The sequence below is a fragment of the Apiospora kogelbergensis genome (genome assembly GCF_038363985.1).
Source record: "Apiospora kogelbergensis strain CBS 113332 chromosome Unknown utg000007l_segment0_segment0, whole genome shotgun sequence".
In the NCBI taxonomy this organism is placed as follows: domain Eukaryota; kingdom Fungi; phylum Ascomycota; class Sordariomycetes; order Amphisphaeriales; family Apiosporaceae; genus Apiospora; species Apiospora kogelbergensis.
The window spans coordinates 4269562-4288065 of NW_027117424.1; the positions used below are offsets into that span (position 1 = coordinate 4269562).

The 18504-nt window shown below is 53.0% G+C and overlaps 4 protein-coding genes across 4 annotated transcripts; 3 read left to right on the forward strand and 1 right to left on the reverse strand.

Moving 5' to 3' along the window:
• Positions 1-3379: 3379 nt before the first annotated feature.
• PG998_011823 (uncharacterized protein) lies at positions 3380-5053 on the forward strand (the record flags this gene model as incomplete). Its single annotated transcript, XM_066878639.1, has 1 exon — positions 3380-5053. The coding sequence occupies one exon, from the start codon at positions 3380-3382 to the stop codon at positions 5051-5053; it is 1674 nt and encodes a 557-aa protein (XP_066727693.1).
• Positions 5054-5178: 125 nt separating this feature from the next.
• Positions 5179-5792, reverse strand: PG998_011824 (cupin domain-containing protein; the record flags this gene model as incomplete). Its single annotated transcript, XM_066878640.1, has 3 exons — positions 5179-5435; positions 5510-5563; positions 5627-5792. 3 exons carry the CDS (start codon positions 5790-5792, stop codon positions 5179-5181), a joined length of 477 nt encoding a protein of 158 aa, XP_066727694.1.
• A 1321-nt stretch (positions 5793-7113) lies between these two features.
• Positions 7114-10553, forward strand: PG998_011825 (uncharacterized protein; the record flags this gene model as incomplete). The annotated part of the gene is given in 4 exon segments (XM_066878641.1): positions 7114-7458; positions 7506-8659; positions 8716-10516; positions 10530-10553. The coding sequence occupies 4 exon segments, from the start codon at positions 7114-7116 to the stop codon at positions 10551-10553; spliced, it is 3324 nt and encodes a 1107-aa protein (XP_066727695.1).
• A 2457-nt stretch (positions 10554-13010) lies between these two features.
• Positions 13011-17471, forward strand: PG998_011826 (ankyrin repeat-containing protein; the record flags this gene model as incomplete). The annotated part of the gene is made up of 5 exons (XM_066878642.1): positions 13011-14061; positions 14133-14192; positions 14243-14762; positions 15068-16276; positions 16424-17471. 5 exons carry the CDS (start codon positions 13011-13013, stop codon positions 17469-17471), a joined length of 3888 nt encoding a protein of 1295 aa, XP_066727696.1.
• Between the last annotated feature and the right edge of the window lie 1033 nt (positions 17472-18504).

Here is an 18504-nt window from a genome sequence, read left to right on the forward strand (position 1 = left end):
TCCGGTACCTATTATTTTGCCATTAATACTTTATAATATCAATTCTCTTTCGGTACCATTTCTCCAAAGCAATAAACCTTCTTCCGGTTCCACATATCCGGGACGCACGTTGGAGGTGGCATATCCCACTTTAACCCAACCTGCATACGGTAGCTCAGCACACCACCATGTTTCTGTACCCAGTACGGAGCAATCGCTGTGTGATCTCGGCACGACTGCCTCTGCCTCTCCGCCCTTGTTTTCCCACGATCGCCGTTTATTTCCCGATTACGGCCGCTCGGGGTATGCAGCGGTTACGTCGACGTACATGACAAACCTGCCAAACAAACCAGAATATTTCCTATCATGGACGGTAGATAGCCGAAGACCGTCTTCACATGTTTCCGTCCGCACAACGTAGGTAGAGACTACATATGTACATCGGCACAAGACGTCTGTCTGTCTTCACACCACCACCAACCCCAAAAACACCATCGCCGGCTCCATCGCGATGCATGCAGCGGCAAAGTGGAGTCGATTGTGAAGCGGTCTGCCAGCTGCGCTCCCCCATGTTGCAGCTGTAGGTCGCATCGGACGTGGACGTGCATGAACAAGATGCGATGTGCCCTTGACTGAGTGGTCGTGGTGGTTGGCGAAAGGCACCTCGTTCCCGAGTTACATACCGAATTGAGTATACGGGCAGCTGGCTACCGAAAGTCTGATACGTGATGTCGCTACGGCGGCCGGCTAGCCAAGGCGACCCTAGGCAAGGGGTTTGTGCATGCTTGCCACGTCGCGCCCAGCAGGCAACACTTGACGAGGATGTACAGACGAAGCATCTCGGCCATGGCGGCAGTGGTGGGAATCGTACTTCTGGCGGCTGTTAAGCCCATGCGGATGCATGGGTAGAGAAGCATCAACGGCGAACACGTACTTTCTTCTTTTTCTGCTCTTCGGTTCAATGAAGGTATAACCCAACAGAAACGAAACCTTATAATGATGACTCTGGAGCGAGGACCCGGGTCGTCGGTTCTTCGACTCTCGACGTCCTAAAGAGAGACACATCGTGTCACTCAGTCCTAGCCTGGTGAGACTTTACTTTGGACAGTACGTGATATTGCAACATATTCTATATCAAATGCGTTATCAAGTAAGCTTGGCGCAGGCCCGTCTCTTATGAGCTTCGGGGGCATTGGAAAGGGGTAGGATATTGTGAATGTATATATGACGTCGTTTATCATGGCGAGTGGTTATAGAAAGGGGCTTATAAGCGATACTTAATAAGGGCCCGGGCTAGGATGCACAGTATCTTTATGCTATGCCGTATACTGCCTAGGAGGATCACCAGAGATGTAATATCACCAGAGATGTAATATCACCAGAGATGTAATATAGAGCATCTACTAGGTTAATTCATTCGTCCTCGTCATGGCCGTTGAAGCTTTTGAGAACATGGAGTAAGTCCCCTGAAGAAGAGTTTTTCAACATTACACAAGCTTTCAGATACGATCTTTAATGTCACGGGGCGTTGTGCTCTACAAGCACATTGGTTATTTATAATGTACGCAGGTCTTCTGCGGATCCACAGCTAAATTCACTATATTGACAATGATGAGTTTGGCTTTCTGTACAAGACAGTGCTGGCCTGCTGCGTAGTACTGGTTTAGGGGCTAGTTTGTGACGATGCCACCTCCTACATGCTAGAAAGACGGACTCTACACCCAGAATACAGCACCCATGTGGTTAGGTGAAATAATACTATCCCGTCATCACCTGGACCCTTTCGTTGATGAAATTTGTTTTTGACCTAACACATGCCAGCTCGTGGAATATATTGGCCAATAGGGGGTAGAAACAATTATATATTGGATATTTCAACCTCCCAGCTCCTATCTTGATGTGGTGAATCACTTGACTCTTCGTAGATAAAGTTTCGTCATCTTGCTGTTACTTATCTACGAAACGTACTGAAATACATCTGTTCTAGGGGGTTTCACGCAGTAGCCGGATAAGTGCCATAACTTATCATTCGTCCCTGCTTTTCAAATTAACAATGCGTCGACCTACGGGCGTTTGATTAGCTTCTGATATTGTTTATGTTGACTCCAAAATGGAACCTGGAAAGGAGCCATGGAGCGACGCATGCCCTGTGGCGACAACAGCTGCTTCAAACTTTGAACACATATCTAACCACACCATACCCAAACTCTAACTATACCCCAGAGACATAGAAGGAATGAGTCATATATGCCCAAATAGACCTTCTCTCACTTGACTGGCATAGATCTAATTGGCCAGTAAGATCTGTGATATGGCCCGGGGATTCAGTACAAGGCTCATGATACAAGCCTGGATGCAGTTTTCGAATGACAGGTTGCGTTTGAAATTGAACGGAGTCTATCTACATTGCTGCCACAGATGTCTGTTTGTGTGGTTGAAGAAGAGTGCACTGACGGAGCGTTTCAGGCGTTCCGTGAATAGACTGCATAGCCTACGACTCGAATAACAGCGTCGTTGGCGGTCCCGGAAGCACAAGTGGATGCACGGGCAGATAACGTATCGTAAGTTCCCAAGCGCTGAGGAGCTTCAAACCCGTTCAACATAGTTAAAGTAGCCGCCGATATAACGGACGACGGGAGCATCCGCCGCCGAGTCCCAACATTATCGGTTTAATCGACCCTGCCGACATTGACTGCAAAAGGCACGTGGGAGGTCGAGAAACAAGATATATCGAGGTTAGCCTCGGACGTGCTACATTGGGTTTGGATGGAGCAGGCCAATCAGGTCCAGCGCAGACCTCCGGAGTCTAGGGGACCGACCGAGGGCGAGGAGATGAGTCGTCATCAGCAGTTTGCAGGCCGATTTGGCACGTGTGCTCGTTCTATGAAAACGAAGGGAACTGTCCCCATATAATAATTTGATTTTCTGTTTGTTGAGGACGGCAGTTGTCGTTGGGATTCAATCGGGCAGAGAAAGGATTGGGATTGCCAATCCGCCACTGCGACAAGCATGGTCAGCCACGCACTGTTCGTCCGGGGCCTACGTCACCGCAAAGTCATGCAGCAGGTGAGAACAACGTCGAGGTTGATATTCTGACTGACACATGCAAAATACACCTTCAACTGCACTGTAACCGAATTTGATGAGCGCGCATGAGGCAGTGACCAATTCCGTTGACGATCGTTAGTTGTACTTAACCAGCCATAGCGTCGCGGTGCTTGCATCTATTCTCAGGCCAGAACTCAGGCTGCACCCACCCAAGCAGCTGAACCAAGACACACCAAATGCCAGACTTGCATTGCATATGCACATACCCATCCATAACCCGCTGTCGCCCCATTTGAGGCGCGAGCGATACCACCACCACCGCCCTCTTGCGTTCTAGATCTCCGCCGCCGCCATGCTCGGCACTTCGCTGCGCGAGCTGCTGTTCATCCGCCTCTGCATCGTGCTCCTGCAGTACGGGACCCCGATCCTCGCCGCCGGCCTGGTCCTCGCCGCGGCGACGGGCGGCCGGACGGCGCTGACCCACCCCGCAAGCCTGGCAGGTCTCGGCTACGTCCTGCTCGACCTGCTGTACGCCGTCTTCCTCTGGCGGCCCTACGCGCGGCGCCTGCGCGACGAGGCCGACCACCCGCCGCCGCTGGCGCCCGCGGACCGGCGCGCCCTGTTCCTCCGGTGCAACGACAACGTGCCCGACTTCGACCGCTACCTGCGCCTGTGGTTCCTGGGCGCCGACCCCTCCGAGATCCGCCGCGACAACGTGCGCGACTTCGTGCTCTGGGCCTTCTTCGACCGCCGCCCCGGCGCCGAGTCCGACGACGAGGCCGCCGAGTGCGCCGGGTACCTCGACATCATCGAGCAGCGGCTGGGCCACGACCTGAAGCCCGGAAGGGGCCGCGCGCAGAGCCTGCGCCTGACGTTCGACGACATCGAGACGCGGTACCGCAGCTTCGTCTGGTACATCCTGATCGGCATCGTCGACGCGGCCACGCACGTGCAGCTCGCGTGGCGCGGGTTCGAGTACCACTCGCTGCCCGTGTCCAAGTTCGCCCACGTCCTACCGCCGCGGATGCAGAGCTTCTTCGCCAGCAAGCGCTCCGCGTCGCCCGAGCTGAGCTACTGGGTGCGGCCGCACACGGCGGGCCCGGACAAGCGGCCCATCGTGTTCCTGCACGGCATCGGGGTCGGGCTGTGGACGTACGCCGACTTCCTCGGCAGCGTGGGCCGATCAGACGCAAGCGACGGCGACGAGGGGCAGGTCGGCATCATCGCGCTGGAGATCATGCCCGTGTCGTTCCGGCTGACCGAGGCGCCGCTCGGCAAGCTCGACTTCCTCGACGAGATGGCGCGGGTGCTGGCGGCGCACCCCGGCTGGGAGCAGTTCGTGCTGATCACGCATTCGTACGGGTCCGCGCTCGCGACGCACATGCTGCACTCCGAAGAGTTCAGCGACCGCATCGACGCCGCCGTCCTCGTCGACCCCGTCACCATCCTGCTGCACATGCCCGACGTCGCGTACAACTTCACGCGGCGCCGCCCGCGGGGCGCCAACGAGTGGCAGCTCTGGTACTTCGCCAGCACGGACCCGGGCACAGCGCACGCGCTGGGGCGTCACTTTCACTGGAAGCAGAACATCATCTGGAAGGAGGAGCTGGTCACGAAAGGGAAGAAGAAGGAGGAGGAGACTGGGTGGCTGTCGGGGATGGAGATGAACGGGAACGGGAACGGGGCCGCCGCCGCCGTCCCCAGAAACCCTGCGAGGTCGCAGAAGCGCAACGTGGCGGTGTGTCTGGCCGGGCGGGATCTGATCGTGGACACGCTATCCGTGGCGCGGTATCTGGCCGGAAACGAGGATTGGCTTCCGTGGTTTGGCGGAGATCGTTCGGATGATCGGGTCGAGGAAGTGGACGGTGTCCTGGACGACGTGCAACGGTCGGCGGGCTACGATCACCTGGAGAAGGACGGCATCGAACTTCTGTGGTTCGACGGATTGGACCATGCGCAGGTCTTCGACGACCGGAAGCACTACGACAAACTCAAAGCCGTGATCCATCGATACTGCTCCAAATGAACGAGGGCGACGTAGCCAGTAGCAGCAGTTGCAGAACGAAGGGGAAGTATTAAATATTGTCATTTACTTTTAGCGTTGTTACTTTAGATAGAGTCGTGATAAATTAGCCGGCGAGAATTGTCTTTTCATGATCCTGCATCATCCGTACCCTTCTTCGCCTCGTCGCCGCCCCAGTCCGTGAGATAGAAGACCAAAGGCTCCGGGCCGTTGCGGATCAGAACCCAGACGACGTCCTCGTCCGTGTCGTTAACTTCCTGGTGCTCCGTCCAGGGCGGGACGAAGGCGAAGTCCCCCGGCGACAGCTCGTGCTTTTTCAGCTCCCCGTCATTGCCCGGGTTGGTCATCAGTATGCCCGTCCCTGAAGCGGCGTAGATGATGGTGTCTTTTCTCCACGGGGATTTGTCAGTTTCCCATCCCCTATAGAGACGAAGGAGCGAGGCCTCGGAAAGAACGTACCTTGTTCGCCGTGGTGGTGGACGGCGGATGCGCATCGGGGTTTCGCCGTCAAGACTAGATAAGAAGAAGTTGTCTAGCGTAACTTGTATTGCTGGGGGAAAAGGGGGCCACACTCACCAGTCGCACACATCTTGTCGCTCTTGCCAACGATGGCACCTTGACGGACCATGCCGGAGTTGCTGCTGGCCGCCCTTGATGCCTCGAGATCCTCGGCCTTGGTGACATGTACCGCCGAGGGCAGGATCATGGGGAGGATATCCGGTAGCAAACTGAAGATCGACATTTTGGCAGCGCTTTTGGGTGGGTTGAGAGGTGGTACCCGACAAGCAAATTAATTACCCACGGGGGATAGAGAATAGTGGAAGCAGGGAAAATGGAACGGCAGATAAAAATAACTCGATGGAGGATCTCGCTAGGTGTATCGGCAACACGTCTAACGTCCAAATAATCGTACAGTCTTCAAGTATAGATGGAATTATAATGATTTTAGGCTCAGCCATTGCATCGCAATGATCTTTACAGGATGCACTGGAGGTGGCCCTCGGCCGCCATTGCTGATTCAGGCACCAAAAGGTCTAGGCTGGTCGCTGCTGTCAGAACCGCTGGGACAGAAAATGTCCACGTCATGTGGTCTGTGCTTCTACCAGCAAAGTGGCCGCATGCACCAAGACACCATCCAGAACCGACAGCGTCTGCATATTTCAAAGCTTGAGATGCAGCGGGAGACGAATGTAGAAAAGGGAACGAGGAGTTGATTAGATGGTGCCTGGAACTGTTGGATCAAGCAGGGGACGATGCATGGGCCAGATTAGATCTTTCAGGGTCCAATTGCCCTGTCGGGGAATTCTTCCTCACCAACCGCTCTCCTAAGCATGCGATACAACCTAAACCTGGAGAGGACTTCTGGCGCTCTCTTTGAATAAGTTGCTGTCTTTTGACCCGTCACCGTTTGGTCTCCTTCGTGCGTCGAAGCAGATAGACAACCAAGCTGCATCAAGTATGTTTGCAACGCCAACTATTGCACGCTGACCTCGAATAGGAAGCCTCGGTTGCCCCTCCTCCTGGTATATTTCTAGCCGACCACTGGCATGCAATTCTAGTATCGTGAATCATGCCATGCATTGCACAGGTTGGCTGCACTTGGCACCTACCCTGAACGGGTCCCTGGTGGCCCCCGCGATTTCCGTTACTGCATGTAGAACCCCGCTGCCGATCTTCAAGCTCCAAGCAGACACGCCAAAGAACAGCACAGAGGTCCAGACTTCAGTGGTCTGGAGGTGCAGACATGAGGGGCAGTGCTTGGGCAGAGCAATCAGTGGCTTCCGGAGAGCAGGTGTTGCCCAATCGAATGCTCCCTTTCATCCGCGGCCGCGGCGCTGAAGGCAGGGGGGGCATGGAGATGTTGAAGCATTTTCCCGAGCTGAAATAACGCAATGCAATGTTGGACATGGAGGCAGTGCCTGCAGGCTGGATGCTAGACTCTTTGCAGCCATGGTTCGCACCGTCATTCTGGAGGCATTCTATGGACTGCTAATATTCTATGCAAGGGCAGTCCAAATATCCCGTGAACCAACTCATTTCCACCCCGTCAGCTATTTTATCCCATGTCGAAAGCACTTGTATTTGCAGGCCCCTTGAAGCCTGAAGTCAAACTGGGTGTTGCACTTTCCGAGTTCTCGCAGGCCCTCGATGAGAAATACCGTCAACGATTCGTAGCTTTACGTGGGAGCTCTTCGGAGCCTCTCAATCCTGGAGAGGTCATCCGGGTTACAGAAGAGCTCAACCAAGAAGGGGCGAGGTCTCATCGCACATGGAGGCCTTACTCGACGAGATTGTGTGCGTTTCTGCACCGCATTCAGATCTTTGCCAGCATTGGAGATGTCTGCATCGGAGGGGCACAGAATCTGATTGCGTCGGGGGTATGGTGTGCCATTCGGGTGTGCCTCGAGGTATGTCACTTCGGAGGTGCCACGACCTGTCACTCATTCTCACGTAGTCCACGATCGGATTCTTGACATATTTCGATAAGCTTTCGGCAATATTGCTAAGTCTGGGGACCTCGTGGGCTTTACATCAAGATTTCACGGCCTTGTTTCCGCGATCCCGAGACCTACAGGCTTACACGTCTAGCTATGTCACAGCCGTCGTGCAACTCTGCAAAAAGGCAGTGGTGTTTTCTAGGCAGTCGGCATTCAAACAATTCACTGCGAGCTTGACTAAATCGTTCGAGCACGAATTCGATCCATTGATCTCGGAGTTGAATCAATGGGGCAAATTGATTGAACAGCGTTGCTATTTGCTTGCTGCTGAGCATCTCGTACGAGCAGATGAAAACGCCGTGGAGCGCATGAAGGCTCTTGCCCATTCCTTATCCTCGACGTCAAAAACCCAGCAGCGATTCCTCCTGAAGCAGGCTGTACTCCGTTCGTTACTTTCCAACCAGAACTCATTCGAAACGCAGTGGCGCTGCCAGCGGCGTAAGGGCACCTGCTCATGGCTGTTGGAACATCCCGAGTACAAGCAATGGAAACAAAAGAAACAGTCCTGTACTCTGTGGCTCGAGGGGAGAATGGGCAGCGGTAAATCGGTGGCTTTGGCCAACATCGTCGCCGACGTGTCGCTCTCTCATCCCTGCGCTTATATCTTCTGCAGCTCGAAGGTATCAAGAACAGCCCAAGATATACTCGGGTGTATCGCATACCACTTCGCTAGGAGAATCCCGGCTGATGATCAGTTGTGGGACCAGGTGGTTTCGAAGGAAGATGCGGGATTACTGAGCGTATCCGAAATCGAGGACTTGATACTCAGGGCAACTCGAACTGAAGATACGATATTCATCGTTATCGACGCTCTGGGAGAGTGTGACCCAGATGAGATTAAGGACATTTCCAACTTCCTTGCGCAGCTGATGAAAGAACGGGTAGTGTTGGTATGTTGTTCATGCAGGTGTAGGTTGGAGATCTCGGAGTGCTTCCTAAGCAACACGACATCATCCCAGCGTGTTTATATATCAATGGACAACGAATCGCGATGGGGTGAGATTGAGGAATTCATTGCTGCTGAGATAGAAAGGAAGACCATTGGGATGACGCTAGACGAGGACCTCAAGAGGTCCATGAAGGAACAGCTCACAGCAGGCGCACAAGGAATGTAGGTAAAGCCTGCGAAAGGAGATACAACAGACTAATTGCTAATCGCATTACAAGGTATCTTTGGGTGTCCCTCCAATTAGAAGCCTTACTTCCAGAGAGGCCAGTCACCACCACGAATGTCAATGATATCTACGCAATCTTGTGTCATTTGCCTGCCAGCCTGCCCGAAGCATTCGACCAGGCACTCTCGCGCATCACCGACAAACGCTACGGCAACATACCATTCAAGTTGGTGACAGCTGCCAAGCGCCCATTGACCTTGGACGAGTTCCAACTTGCCTTGACGGTTATTCCAGGCGACACTGATTGGGACGAGTCCAAACTACCAAGCGACCCCCTAACCGTGGTCCATTGCTGCGGAGGTAGTCTTCTCGAGGTCGACGAAGAAAGCCAGACAGTTCACTTTATACATCACAGTGCCATGGTACATCTCGTATCGAAATCTTCACGGCTCGACACCAGGACCTTGCACTTCAAGCTGGATGAAGCCGATACATACATGGGTGCTGTCTGCGTCACTTTTCTCAACTGCGAAATACTCGATCAAAGAATCAGCCAGAGGCCTCAATTCATCTCTGGTGTCGAGACAACTCAAAAGATACTCGAAAGTTCATTCCGGAGCTCGCAGCTATGGGCCCATGTGGCGCGACATATAGGATTACGTCCGAAAGGGAAACTAGCTGCTGACCTGGACATTGGTACAATGCTCTATGGCATCAGACCCCAGCCTCCACATCAATCACTGTCCAAGTGTCTGTTCTCCTATGCACATACGCACTGGCTGGAACAGACATCTTTATTCCATCCTGATATGTCGACGGTCTGGGATTTGCTGACCAGGATACTGAAGGGGGGATTGGAGCATGTGGAACTACCGTGGAATCCGACAACCATGGCCGGGTTCTTGGATTGGGCGTTCAACCACAAGCATCATGCCCTCATAATCTACTACTTACGGGAGGAGTCAGTACTACGACAAGGAGATTTGATTGACTTGAATCGCCGTTTGTGGCCGGGCAATTGGCAACTGGAGCCGAATAACGCTTGGTTCAATGATGCTCTGGCACGAGTCATCTGCGCGTTCCAGTCTGACCTACAGGAAGCCCCTTTCCACTTCCTCCTCCAAGTTGGAGCTGATCCAAACGTGCCGCACAGCGAGCTAGATAGAACTCCCTTGGAGTTGATCGTGGATAAAGTTTCAGAAGTGTCTCGCACTGAATTATCGGATCATCGCGCGTCACATCACAGGTTCCTGTGTCAATTCCTAAGTCAGCCGTTAGTCCTTCAGTCGCTCCGTGGCCCTGTCTCATCAACCCTCCTTGCAGAAACCCTGAGAAAGGGGTTCTTGGACGCGGCGCTGTTGATGATGAGGCATCTGGGCGTCGAGGCTCCGATACATCAAGATCGAGACTCGTCATTGGCGATAGCCGTCCATAGAGGACAGGCACTTCTAGTGGGTGAGCTGCTCAATTGCGGCTTTTCGCCGCTGGCATCGAGACTTCAAGATATCACTGCGCTTGAGCTGGCGCTGGACCGCCATGATGGCGACATGTTCGTCAGTCTTCTAAGCTGGACGGAACGGAACGAAGTATACGCATTCGACGCCATGAGACTTCATGGCTCGGTTGGGTTGCTGCATAGGGCTGTTGTTTCTGGTCAGCCCAAGATGCTGGAATACATGCTCAAGCGGGGCTTCAATCCATCTGTCAAATGGCCGATGGATATGGCAACCACAACATACGAGACTCCAATAGTCGCCGCAATCCGTCTCAATCGCTTGAAGGAGCTGGGATTTCTCGTCAAGCATTACTTTGCTGCTCATCGATATGTACTAAGAGCCCCGGTAGCGCCTGATGTGAGTGCGTTAGGGCAAGGGGACCGGCGACTCATAGAGACTTTTCTCCAAGCTAATGGAGCGTCTCTTGTGGTTGACCATGGCACATCGGTCACTGTTGCACTGATTGCTTGCCGCCACCTCTGTTCTATATGGAGGACGCCCGGGGAAGGGACAGCTGTACCTCGAGCTGTTTTATTGGCATCACTGAAATGGATACAAAGTCCCCAAGAGTTGGACCTATTGGATCGCCACGGCAATGCATTGCTGAATTACGCAGTTAGTTGCCGGGAGTCGGTACCGATAGATGAAATACTCCAGATGGGAGCGAATCCCAACGTCACCAGCGCCAGAGGAGAGACCCCCTTTTACAGGCGATGCTGGCCTACAGCACTAGTCTCAGCTCTACATTGCTGCATAACGTTATACGGCCTCTGCTCCAGCATGGAGCCAAGGCTTCGATTACAGTTTCCAGCAGCACTTCTGTCATGTCAATGGCGGTGCGGTGCCAGAGCACCGAGGCACTAGAAACGCTTCTGCAGTTTGGAGGCGATCCGAACGAACACCTGCAAGGCTCTACGGCGACCCAGACGCTGCTGAATATCGCCATGGAAGCTAAAAATAACGAAGCTGTGCGCCTTCTAATGCAGTATGGTGCTCGGGACGAAAGGGCCAACTGGGCGGCAGGGGAAGGAGGAACCCGTCGCCGTCGGCAAAGTGGCTGATGGTCCTGTGAAACGGGCCATGATTGAGATACGATTGTTTAGGTGCCATAGGCCTGTATTTCATAGAATAAGGCATTTTTCGCCTTAGGCCTTAGTGGTTTGGGCTACCCCGCCCCCATCACAAAACCTAGCCCCGATCTAACGCCTGGGGATATTTCGATTGGGCTACCATTAATAGATAATATCCCTTCTTTTATAATAGGACAGGAGATATCTACTAATTACTCAGTTGAATTCTATCTGATAATAGCGTCGTGCGAAGTGTGAAGCTATGCGCTCAAGGCCCGCCGTCGATATTGGTTCGGGCCTAGCAACACCAAGAGCCTGGCACCTGGTGTTCAGGGTGCTATTTTCAGCGTGACGGTGATCGACCCGCTGACCCCAATTCTGCGTGGTACCTGCCGCTAGATCCTAGCTATGTTACCCCCGCTCGTTAGACTGCGCCCGAAGGAATCCTCCCTCATAAGGCTTGCGGGACTACCCGCAGCCTGTCCCCCAGGCGGTATATCGCGTCCTCTCCTTGCACGAGCTTAGACTCACATTTTATTGCATATTGATAAGAGCCTCTAGCAAATAAAAGGCGAAGCCAAGAATGCAGCCGACTGAAGCCCGAGTCACGGTGGCGCTGGCGCAATACCTCGAGCGGATCGTCTCCCCACAAGCGAGAAGCATTTGCCCGGCTGGTTATACGACGAGACTCGCGGACAGCCTTGTGGACCATAGTTGGCCGCATACCGCGAGCATGGATAGCAGGTTTTGTTCTGCGACAGCCTGGGCGCATCGCCAGAAATGGTCGACCAGAGTCTCGCCGGCCCTGCTGAGCCGAACCTGTGATGATACGCATCCAAGTCGAGAGGTATGGATAGAGCTGTCTATCCACAAGAAGTGCGCATGAGGTTGCCCGGAAAGTGTATACTCAACCACTGTACCTCCAATCACGAATCGACTGTCTGGGCCACACAATAATTCAGGCTCCGACTTGACATGATCCTGCATGGTGAGATATCACAAATCACCGTCGGTGGCGGATTTCCTTGGAATTTACAATTGATTGATATTTCCGTATGGCTCGCTAGGCGAGGCATGAATTGCTTTGCTGTCTGCCTTGCCCTTTACGGTGCTCATGCAGACGCCACCAAATTTCGGTCGCACTCATCTGGCCAACGAGAGTGCACCATGCTCACAGCCCATGCCGATCTCCCCGCGATAGAAGCTGATATTTATGCACAAGCTCGGTTTATCAAGTCAGACAACCTCAATTCAGTACCCAAATTTGTTGGCTCTTTCGTAGAGCTTGTAGAAGGAGTGTGTCCAGTGAGTGCTTGTCCCTTGACCTCCCCAGCTCAGTGGATGACGAGGTCTTCATATAGACCGAGGCAGAGCGGAATAGGATGTTTCGGTTATAATTCGAGTATGATAGTCAGCTAGGCCAGGAGCAAGAGGCAGAAACCCGTGTGCCAAGGCCGATGGGCAAGAGAAGCTGCCTGGGCTTGGCTGAGAGAAGGGTAGGCCTACCTACATAAATGTACATTCTAGGATGCTGGTACGTGTCTAAAGCTACATGGAGCCTGTCAGCCCTACCTGTCGTTCTGGACAAATAGGGATCTTATCTTGATCCGCCCTTCACCATTAGGGTCCACGGTACCCCTCCGCCCTCTCCAATGTTTACCCATATTTCCGGTACGAAAGGAGTTTTCAAGCCTTCCCTCATCACCTAGAACAAAGTAGATACCCAGTCTTCAGTCTTGCGCGACCGCATCACGCGAGTTTACTTGCCGTCATAGTTCAAGATGGCAGAGACACAGTCTACGGAGAAACCAGTTCCACCACAGAAGACGCATAGCGACTACACTGTTGGGTGGGTGTGCGCACTGCCAAAGGAGCAGACTGCCGCAACGGCGATGCTGGATCAGCTGCACCAAGACCTGCCCAAGCCCCCAAAGGACTCAAACGCATACACGCTTGGCTCTATTCGGGGACACAACATTGTCATTGCCTGCCTGCCCAAGGGCCAATATGGCGTCACTTCGGCGGCCGCCGTGGCGATTCAAATGATCGCTACCTTTCCAGCTGTCAGATTCGGGCTCATGGTGGGAATTGGTGGCGGTGTGCCGCCCAAAGTTCGGCTCGGCGACGTTGTTGTCAGCATGCCCATTCACCAGTTCCCTGGTGTTGTCCAATGGGATATGGGAAAGGCCACGGCGGGCGGGTTCGAGAGGTCTGGGGCCTTGAACAACCCGCCCACCGTCCTACTTACGGCCTTGGGAAAGCTGGAGACAGCACATGAGCTAGAAGGCCCCAGGGTCCCTGAATACCTCGAGGAGATGGGGCGGAGGTGGCCACGCTTGGCTCAGCGATATATGCGGTCCAGTGCGCTCGAGGACACGCTGTTCCGAGGTGACTACAACCACGTGACGAAGCCGAGCTCTGGCGATGACATCGTGGAAGAGGATTACGATGACGGTGACGAGCAGGAAGCTGAAAGCTGCCGATATTGTGACAAGACGAAGGTTGTCAGAAGAAAGCCCAGGGAGATGCGCATCCACTACGGTCTCATTGCGTCTGGCAACCAGGTGATCAAGGATGCTTCTGCTCGCGACCAATTGAACAACGACCTAGGTGGCAGTGTTCTGTGCTTGGAGATGGAAGCGGCAGGCCTTATGAACAACTTTCCTTGCCTGGTCATTCGAGGTATCTGCGATTATGCCGATTCGCACAAGAACAAGGGTTGGCAAGAGCATGCAGCGGCAGTGGCGGCGGCTTACGCCAAGGAACTCTTGTGTACCATCATAGCGGAGGATGTCGACAGCGAGGTTCCAGTCCAAGAGGTAGTAGACAAAAGTAAGCAATGATTCTTTTATCAAATGTAATTAGTCTAGGCTGGAATAATTGGAACTGATTTATTTCCACAGTTGACAAGATCGATCTGAATCTCCGAGACGTCAAGGAAAAGGTGCAAGCTGATCAGGACGGTAAGACTCGTGTAGGAGACAAATTGACACTCAAACTAACACCAAAGCAGAGCGCGACCGCGCCAAAATCCTAGAATGGCTTACCATAATTGACTACGCTCAACAGCAGAACGATTTCATCTCGAGACGACAGCCTGGCACCGGAGAGTGGCTGCTGGAATCGCCAGAGTTCCAATCATGGCTGAGCGAGGGCGAAAAGACCCTGTTTTGCCCAGGTATCCCCGGTGCGGGCAAAACCATCCAGACGTCTATCGTGATCTATCATCTGAACAATCGATTCCTCTATGACACTTCAGTGGGTATCGCATACATCTACTGCAACTTTCAGCGCCAGGCCGAGCAAACTGTCGAGTACCTCTTGCTCAATTTATTAAAGCAGCTAGCGATGAGCCAACATCCTCTACCAAGTAGCGTGAAAGACCTTTATAAAAGGCACAGAACCAGGAACACGCGACCTCTCCTCGAGGAAATCTCGGCTACGTTAGCAGCGATATCGACGTCTTTCTCAAGAACTTTCATCATCGTAGATGCGTTGGATGAGTGCCAGGACGCCGGAATGGTCCAATCAAGGTTCGTTTCTGAGCTTTTAAGCTTACAGAAGAGAGCTGGTTTAAACCTCTTCATCACTTCAAGATATATTCCTAGTATCACAGAGAGGTTTAGCTCCAGCTTGACTGTGGAAGTCCGGCCCAGTCATGAAGACATCTGGACGTGCTTGCAAAGCGGAATGTCCCAGTTGCCCGACTTCGTTCAAATTGACGAGTCTCTGAAGGACGAGATCAAAACTGAGATCGAGGAGGCGATGGAAGGAATGTGCGTATTGTTCTACGAAGTTTCCCATCAATACCCATATCAATATCACAGAAAGCTGACAGAAGTAGCTTCTTACTAGCACAGCTTTACTTGGACTCGCTCGTTGGAAAGAGGTCGCCTACGAGTATCCGAGAAGCACTCGAGGATATACGCACTGCACCCAATAGATCCAGCAACAACTCAGGGACTCTTGAGATTGCTTACGACAAGGCCTTGGAAAGGATAAAGTTGCAGAAAGGGGACATGCCTGGCGACGCTATGATCATCCTGACTTGGATCGTCAACGCCAAGCGACGACTTACGTTGCCTGAACTTCAACACGCGCTTGCTACCGAAGTAGGCAAGCCCTCTTTGGACGAGGACAACATTCCAAGCCAGCAACACATTGTCATGTCCTGCTCCCCTCTGATCACTGTCGAAGAAGAGAGCAACGTCGTACGATTAGTTCACTACACTACGCAGGAGTACCTCGAGAAAGCCTTGGATAAATGGTCTCCCGAAGGAAAGACAATGATGACCAGGACAATGGTTGCCTATCTTTCTTTCAATGAGTTCGGAATCGAAAACAGTGACGACGAAGACTATCTTCCTTTTGAAAAGTACCGCTTTTATCCATACGCAGCTCGGTACTGGGGCAGCCATGCTCGCGAGGCTTTCGCTCCTATAAATGAAGTGATGGGCTTCCTGGAAAATGGCAAGAAGCTCCAGGTATCCCAGCTGTTCTCAGAGGAATCATATATATATATTGGCATATCTGGATCTCGGAGGTTGACGACAGCACTCCACGTTGCTGCAGATGTTGGCCTGAAGGAAGCGACTCTGGCCCTACTTCAAAGAAAGCACGATGCAAATGCTCGAGACGGTGAAGGAATGACACCACTCTCGAGGGCCGCGAGAAAAGGACACGAGGCGGTGGTAGAGACCTTGCTCCTGTACCCCTCCATTGATATCGAGTTAGCCGATAAGGTGCTGAGGCGGCCACTGTGGCATGCTGCAAGACATGGCAGTGACCGAGTGGCAAGACTACTGTTGGACAGAGGAGCAGACCTAAATTATACAGATGGCACTGGATCAACAGTTTTGCATCAAGCAGCGTTTGGGGGGCATGTAGCCACCGTGAAGCTCCTGCTGGAAAGAGGGGCCGACCTGGAATCCAAAAACTACGGGTGCGGGACAGCCTTGGCTGCAGCGGTGGAGGGGAAGTCAGCGAATGTTATAAAGCTTCTCCTTAGCCACAAAGCCAGAGTAGATTATCGCTATGACTTGTTCCGGTACGTCTTTAGGAGGGGACTTGTCGAATATTATGTTTCGGAGGATACGCAAAACCTCGTCGATGATTATGGTATGGAATGGAACTCAAGCGCACGGCACTACATACAACGCGGGGAAGGGGACGGTGCCCCATTCGCTTTGTCCAGGCTTTGGGATACCGCGTGGAATTTCGGTCGAGAGGTCACTTTACTGTGGCATGCTGCCGAGAAACGGGATTCTGTCGCAGTTGAATTGCTGAAGAAAGCCGGATGCCGCCTCGACTTCAAAGCACCGCACGGCGAGGCACTGCCCGGGCAAACCCATAGTAGCGCGGCACTCTGGGCTGTCAAACATGGGCACGACCTGGTGTTGAAGCTCCTCCTCCAAATGCACCCCGATACGGTCTTCAGCACGTTTTCACGCGGTCAACTACTAGCCGCGGCAGCGGCGAACGGGCACAGCGATGCCGCGAAATTGCTTCTAGCCGACGCGAAGACCGCTGTGGAGTGCAGAGACATTAACGGGCAAACACCGCTATCGCTTGCCGCAAAGAAAGGGCACCTCGGCGTCGTTGAGCTGTTACTCGATTCAGAGCATTTCCGAATCCAAGTCGACAGCAAAGATAACCAGGGAAGAACACCACTCATGCATGCCATCATCGGGCACCACGGTAAGGTGATACAGTCTCTGCTCGACTCTGGCGGAGCTGCTGTCAATGCCCAAGATAACGACGGATGTACCGCCATGGTCCATGGGGCAAAAGAAGGCTACTTCAAGGGTGTCAAGACTCTACTCCGCCATGATGCCGATTTGGCTCTAGAAGTTGACAACTGGGGGAGAACACCGCTCATGCATGCCATCATCAGGCACCATGGTACGGTGATACAGTATCTGCTCGACTCTAGCAGAGCTGCAGTCAATGCCCAAGACTATGAGGGGCTCACCGCCCTGTCGCATGCAGCAAAAGGAGGCGACATAAGGATGGTCAAGTATCTGCTCCGTCGTGGTGCCGAATCCGCCCTGGAGGGGAGATCACAACTATCGGAGCCCGCAGCAGCAAGCCATACGGGGATATCATCAATCGATGGAAGGCCGGCATGGCAAGAGAGAAAGGCAGTATATGGGGACATTGGAGGCGCTTGGGGTGCCGGTTGCGTCGATCATCCTTATCAACGCCTACCAAGCCGTCCTGTGGAAGAGGCCGCCAAACCTTAGGGCAAGAGGTCGTCGAGAAAAAGTATACGAGCTGACCAGACGTCGAAGAAGACATCAACCCGGCAGAGGAATCCCAATAACCGTTGGTGTCTTGCTTATTCCTTCTTCTTATCTTCGTCCTCTTCCTTTTCGTTTCTTCTTTCGCCCGCAATTCGAGACATCCAAAACCTGTAGTTGTTGATTCAGATCATGTTTGCAAACGCTTCCGAGACATGGTGTGGCCAGCCTCTCTACGAGGGCTTGTGGCAAATTGCTCCAGTATGTCTTCAATTACCGCAATGCCACAGCATGCTACGGACATACACGAAGCCGAGCCAGTGATCTCAGGGGCAATGGTAGAAAGGCGGCATCACGAGTGGCATAATGTAATCAATTACCGCGTGGTGCGCAAGTGGTAGGCAATTGGCATGTCGAAACTCAATTCACCCCAGGCATCAGGCGTTGGAAAGCTTAAGTAAAAGGGGCAATTCGACAATACGGACAAGCAAGCCCAGGAGGCTGGAATATACTTTGGCGACGCAGAGGGGAGATCCTTGTGCGGTTGGTTCATGACTTAGCAAGATCCGACACTACCACGGTAACGTACTGTGTTCCTGCAGAGGGCAAATTTAACGACACTGTATTTTTCCATGCAAACAACCAGCCAACTTCGCTTAGCATACCGGTTGGCAGGGCTGGTTGGGGTCCATTGGCCAATCAAGTCGGTGCCCGCTGGCGATCTAGATAAACCTGCTTGGTTTTGGGAAGGTGCTGTGATTGCCCTTTCGGATGGGAAATCCAGAATGCGCCCAGCTGCGGAATATCAAGCTCTATTCAGTCGCCAACAACCTCGGATCCCGCGTCCTGGCCATAGCCGCTAATATATCAGAACTCAGATGCGCGAATTGCACCAAGCATATGCATGCTAACGACAATAGCCCGGTCGCAATATCGTGACCCCACCCAGAACATCACCCCAAGTCCCCTACAATCGTTCGAGTGAACACTTCTTATCCGCTTGATGTTTACATGATGGATACGACGTGTTTCTGGG